This window comes from Carya illinoinensis, chromosome 1 (assembly GCF_018687715.1).
Source record: "Carya illinoinensis cultivar Pawnee chromosome 1, C.illinoinensisPawnee_v1, whole genome shotgun sequence".
NCBI classification, from domain to species: Eukaryota; Viridiplantae; Streptophyta; class Magnoliopsida; order Fagales; family Juglandaceae; genus Carya; species Carya illinoinensis.
The window spans coordinates 33,295,453-33,301,868 of NC_056752.1; the positions used below are offsets into that span (position 1 = coordinate 33,295,453).

At 38.5% G+C, this 6,416-nt stretch overlaps 1 protein-coding gene across 1 annotated transcript; it reads left to right on the forward strand.

The window, feature by feature from the left end:
* Window positions 1-200: 200 nt before the first annotated feature.
* On the forward strand, window positions 201-2,158 carry LOC122315639 (phloretin 4'-O-glucosyltransferase-like). The gene has a single exon (XM_043131682.1). It carries the CDS (start codon window positions 434-436, stop codon window positions 1,835-1,837), a length of 1,404 nt encoding a protein of 467 aa, XP_042987616.1. The 5' UTR covers window positions 201-433; the 3' UTR covers window positions 1,838-2,158.
* The last annotated feature ends 4,258 nt before the right edge of the window (window positions 2,159-6,416 follow it).

A 6,416-nucleotide genomic window follows, 5' to 3' on the forward strand; every position in this document is an offset into this window, starting at 1 on the left:
ATCTAGAGAGACGCCAAGTTTATCTAATCATACTCACTTGTCTAGTGCACGCTTGATTTGTCTAGTGCACGCTTGATTTGGATTTTGGAACTGGTGCAGTCTCTGAAAAGCCGTCGACAAAATAATTGGATTATGTATGTATAAATATTAGTTTATTAACAGTACTGGTCGGGCTAACTCAATTGCCCAGAGAACCTGTCCTTTTCCTCTCCTCCTGACAGCATATTGCAAACCTCAATATTCTAGCTTTCTCCAAAACGTCACTACAAACGTCACAACCCCGATCCCAATCTTCCATTAAAGCCTGCTCGCATGACTGCTTAATTGCATGTCCCAGAGCTTCACAGACCTGGCCTATCTAGTCAACAGACTGCAGTACTACTATCGAACACAAACACAAACACCTCGCCCTTAAACTCCACCGCCCACCACCATGGAGAAGTACCGCCACATACTCCTCGTGACATTCCCTGCGCAGGGCCATATCAACCCTTCCCTCCAGTTTGCCAAGCGCCTCATTCGCTTGGGGGCGCATGTCACCCTCGCCACCAGCATCTCTGCCTACCGGCGCATGACCAAAAACTCTACTCCTCAAGGTTTGTCCTTCGCCTCCTTCTCTGATGGCTATGACGATGGGTTTAAGCCTGGTACTGATGATCTAGAGGACTATATGTCCGCCATGAAGCGTAGTGGCTCCAAAACTCTCACTGATCTCATCGTGTCCAGCGCAAACGAGGGCCGCCCCTTTCAGTTCTTAGTGTACACTCTTCTCCTGCCTTGGGCGGGGAAAGTGGCCCGCGAACTTCACCTCCCGTCAGCACTTCTCTGGATTCAACCTGCCACGGTTTTTGACATATACTACTACTACTTCAATGGCTATGGCGACGACATCAGGGAAAAGGGCACTGATCCCTCATACTCGTTACAATTACCGGGATTGCCGTTGCTCTATGGTCGTGACCTTCCCTCCTTTTTCCTTGATTCAAGTACGTACACTTTTGCACTCCCATCATTTCGAGAGCAACTCGAAGCACTCGAAAAAGAAAGCAATCCGAGAATGCTTGTCAATACCTTCGATGCATTAGAGCCCGAAACCTTGAGACTGATTGAAAAATTTAATCTTACTGCGGTTGGACCGCTGATTCCATCGGCCTTTTTGGACGGAAAGGATCCATCTGATAAAGCTTTTGGAGGAGATCTTTTCCAAGAATCCAAGGAGTACTACATCGAATGGTTGAACTCCAAGCCTAATTCATCTGTTATATACATCTCGTTCGGGAGCATATCAGTGCTAGCAAAGCAGCAGATGGAGGAAATGGCACGCGGATTGTTGGACTGCGGCCGTCCCTTCTTGTGGGTCATAAGAGCGAAGGAAAATGGAGAAGAAGAGAAAGAAGAAGAGAGATTGAGCTGTAGAGAGGAATTGGAGCAAAAGGGAATGATAGTGCCATGGTGTTCTCAAGTCGAGGTTCTGTCACATCCTTCCTTGGCATGCTTTGTGACACATTGTGGATGGAATTCGAGTTTGGAGAGTTTGGTCTCTGGGGTGCCAGTGGTTGCTTTCCCACAGTGGACGGATCAAGGAACAAACGCAAAACTGATTGAAGATGTGTGGAAAACAGGCTTGAGGGTGACGGCAAACAAGGATGGCATTGTAGACAGTACTGAGATCAAGAGGTGCTTGGAATTGGTAGCGGGAGGTGGTGAGCGAGGGGAAGAAATGAGAAGGAATGCTACGAAATGGAAGGATTTGGCGAGGGAAGCTGCCAAGGAAGGTGGGTCTTCGTACAAAAATCTTAAAGCTTTTGTGGAGGAGATTGGAGGATGTTGTTGGTAAAAAGTTTACGCAAGTTTGCTGATGAAGACGTTTGCCAGGCTCTTTATTGAAGATCTAATTTTCAGTATCACGTTTTCTTTTCTCCGAATTTACTTTTCTTTCAGGATGAATTGTGTTGTGTTTATGTTCGTATTCTACAGTGTTTGAAGCTGGGTAGGTACGTAGAAGTTAACCAGTGATTTGGTACGGCAGTCCTCGAGTAATCAACACTCTAATAAAATGCGTGCCCTAAATATTAATTCACCATTAATGCAGATATGCAACTTCTTGTGCACTATTCCTACAACTTTTTCGATACAATTTCATAAGTGATTCCTTTTATTTTGAGTATGTTTCAAATAATTAGTACTTCTACACTCTCAAGTTTATCTTATCATGTGTTAATTATAAGCTCAACTGATTAATTATCGGAAGACATCAAGAGTTTGTAAGCTCATGAGCCTGGATGATTTTTATTTTATTTTTTTTCAAAAGGAAGATATATATAAGAATATTTATTGTTAGTTGGATGCATGATAAAACTATATTTTATTTTCCTTCTTATGCCCTAATAATAATTATGATTGTTTTAGTACTTCTTCAAGATTGAAATAAAATGAGAGTATGCTTGCAACCGTAGCCGTTGAAAATTACATAAATTTTACATTTTAGAGATCATATTGCGAGAAATTATTCTTTGAGGATGAATTGTGATTCCTTAAAATAATAAGACGACAAAAATTCACATGGGAGCTGTGGGCCTCCACTAATTCTGATGAAGAGTCTATTTTAGGAAATCAGGGAAGGGAGTTTAAATAAGATTAGTGTTGAATAAAGCTTTAGGACGTGCAAGTCACGCGTAAATTTTTTAATAAAATGTGGGCCATCTTTAAAAGAATAATTTTTTTTCTTTTTTTATATAGATCATATATATATATATATATATTTTTTAAAAAATATGAGATATTTGCATACCGTAAAATGACAGATATAATTTTTCTTTAATTAAAATCTTGGCCCTGTAATAGATTTGGATATGTTTGGGGAAGGATTTAAGATGAAAATTATGTAAATAATATTAAAATAATTTGTAAATATTAGTGAAATACTTTGAGTGAAGATTTTTTTTTTTTTTTGATTTTGGGAAATGAGGGAGAAAATGTTGAAATAAATATTATAAAATTAAAATCTTACTTTATTATACTTTTTCAATATTGTTTTTATTTTAGAATTTGTAAAAGTTGTATTATTTTTTATATTTTGTTTGTAAGTTTGAAAAAATTGTAGCGGTTGGGTAATTTATTAGATGAAAAGGTTAAATATTTGAAATTAAAAAGTGTTTATGTTTAAGCAATGTTTGTGTGTGATAGAAATTTTAAAATGAGATAAGAGGTTTGTATTCCCAAACAAGCCCTTAGAGAAAGAGTAATGCTATCTAGATACCCTCTTAGGGTGTAGGAGCCCCGCACACTCTTTTGAAAAAAAAGTTGGATTCATTATTAAAAAAAAAAAAAAAAGTATGTATTACTAGGCTTCAGGATTAGTAAACTCTAAAGTATGAAGTGAACGATTATGAGATTTAGATTCTGATCAGAAATTTGCTGAATTGTTACATATTTTCATTTGTTTAATAGATATAATAATGTTTAAATTATTTTTAGAATACTCGTGCAAAATGTTTGATCAAGTGTGAATATTCTAGGATGACAGCTCATTGCCGTGTAAGAAATATGGCAGACTTGAATGTGACAAATGACGAGGGCGGATGTACCATAGAGCAATTTATCAGATGCACCCATCCACCTTTGATGGGTGGGGCGACCCAACCTTAGTAAAGGACTGGGTTCAGGATATTGAGGAGATACTTTGTGTCATAAATTATACTGACGAGTAGAAAGTGTTGTACTCTGCCTTCAAGTTGACTAGAGAGGCAAAAAGATGGTGGATTTTTTAGAGAACAATTAGAGAAGCTGAAGGGACAGAAGTAGACAATTGGCTCTAGTTCTAGCAGTTTTTTCTAGATCACTTTTTTCCAAGCTCAGTCAGAGATGATAGGGACATGGAGTTCGCTAGTTTGGTGAAGGGAGCTATGACAATACACTAGTGCGAAGCTAGATTTACTGAGTTGCCACGTTTTGCTACATATCTTATCCCTAACGAGGAGAAGAAAGCTAAGTAGTTCGAGCAGGGGTTGAACGATAAGATTTATGAACGGGTGATGGGTTTTCAAATTTGAAGCTTCTCGGATTTAGTGAATAAGGCCACAGTATTCGAACGAAGCCTTCAAAGAAGTGCTATGTCACAAGATAGAGGAAGATGACTACTCCACCAGGGTCATATTCTAGCATGGACCAAGGCTTGTGGAAAAAGATAAACAAAAGCAATAGCTCTAGTAAGAAGCCAACTCAGGGCAACGAACAAACATATCAGTGTAGGAAATGCAACTGAGTACACGCTGGAGAGTGCAGGAAGGGGGCAAGACTATGATTCCATTGTGGCAAGCCGGGTCACTATCTTAGGGATTTCCCATTGCAATTGGACAACAACAGGACCGCCTTACCATCACCACCAAGGACCAAAGGGATAGCGCGAGGCAATAACCAGGGCACAACTGCACCTACATGGGTTTTTACATTGACACCTGGAGAGGCTGAGGATAGAAATGACGTGATCACCTATAAGGATCTTGTCATTTTCTTCCTCTAAGAAATTACCATGTTGTTTGTTGTTAAGTCTATGGTTATTTCATTCATGAGTGATGCTGAACATGATCACAGATACTGCCTTTTTTCTCTAATAACACTACTGTTATTTGATTTTGGAGCTACACATTTGTTTGTTTCTTTGGATTTCTCTAATTTTTGCACTTTAGAAATGGAAAAGCTGAAGTACAAGTTAGTTGTCTCAACCCCAATAGGAAATTCAGTAATCTGTGATGAGATTTTGATGGGGTGTCCTTTATCCATTGAAAGGAGACTAATGCCAACTAACCTAATAGTATTTCACATGGTCAGGTTTCATATAATATTGGGTACGGACTAGTTGGCTACCTACCTCACTAGTATTGATTCTTTTAAAAAAGAAGTGGTATTTGACCCCCAGAAGCAAATGAATTTCAGTTTACGGGGTCGAAAGTGCGTTTGTACCCACCAGTTATATTTGCTATTTAGGTTGTAAAACTATTACGTGATGGTTGTTAAGGATTATTAGGCTGCATGGTAAAGGCACCAAAAGATGAGTTGAAATTAGAGGAGATCCCTATCGTGAGAGAATACCGAGAGGTACTCCCTAAAGACTTGTCTGGACTACCACTCGAGCGAGAAGTAGAGTTTGCCATTTAGTCAGTCCCAAGCACAACACCTCTCTCAAAAGCCCCATATCGAGTGACACCATTTTAGCTAGTTGAACTCAAAGAGCAGTTGTAGGATTTGTTAGATAAGGGTTTTATTTGACCCAATGTGTCACCTCGGGGGAGCCCATGTTCTATTGTGAAAAAGAAAGATGGATCGATGAGAATGTGTATTGATCACAGGGAACTTGATCGGGTGACTATAAAGAATAAATACCCACTTCCACGTATAGAAGATTTATTTGATTAGCTTCGAGGTGCTAAGGTATTTTCTAAGGTTGATCTTCAATTTGGATACCATCAATTGAAGATTAGGGTAGACATGGCCAAGATAGCTTTCAGGACCGGATACAACCATTATGACTTTCTGGTTATGCCTTTAGGCCTAAGTAACACCCCAGCGGTATTCATCGACTTGATGAACAAAGTGTTTCATGACTTCTTGGATAAATTTGTGGTGGTATTTATAGATGACATACCGATATATTTCAAGATCAATAGTGTGCATGAAAAAAAATTGAGATTAGTACTCGGGACACTCAGAGATAAAAAGTTGTTTGCTAAGTTATAGAACTGTGATTTCTTGCTAGAGTCTATCGCATTTTTGGGACATGTGGTTTCAAAATGCGGTATTTTAGTAGACCCAGAGAAAGTGGAAGTAGTAGTTAATTGGTTGGCATCGAAGATGTGCATGAGGTCAGAAGTTTCTTAGGGTTGGTAAGATATTACCATCGATTCATTGATGGTTTATCCAGAATAGCAGTTCCTCTCATTGCCCTTACCAAGAAAAATAATAAGTTTGAGTGGATAGAAAAATGTGAAGAAAGCTTCTAAGAGTTGAAACGGAGGTTAGTGATAGCCCCGATTTTAATTCTGATTTTGATTTAATGATTATGATTCAGGTATATGGTTGGTACCATCATCTCTGATATGAGTGCACCCACTTTAGAAGCAAAGTATTTTTTCTATGTGTTCTTTTCTATGTTCACACTCAAGGCCTCAGAATGAATAAGAAAAAATGTCACATTCTCTTACTGTCTGGTTTGGTCATTGGGGATAGTGCAACCCTACTACAGTAGTTAAACATGGTATATGATATGATATGATAAGATATAAAATGATATGATAAGATAAAGATGCTCAGTCATGTTATGCCAAAGGGTCTTTGAATATGAACTGCTTGAAATTTTGCTCTCATATTTTAACAACATGTTTTTGGGATATGTACCTTGAAAATGAAATGTTTAATAA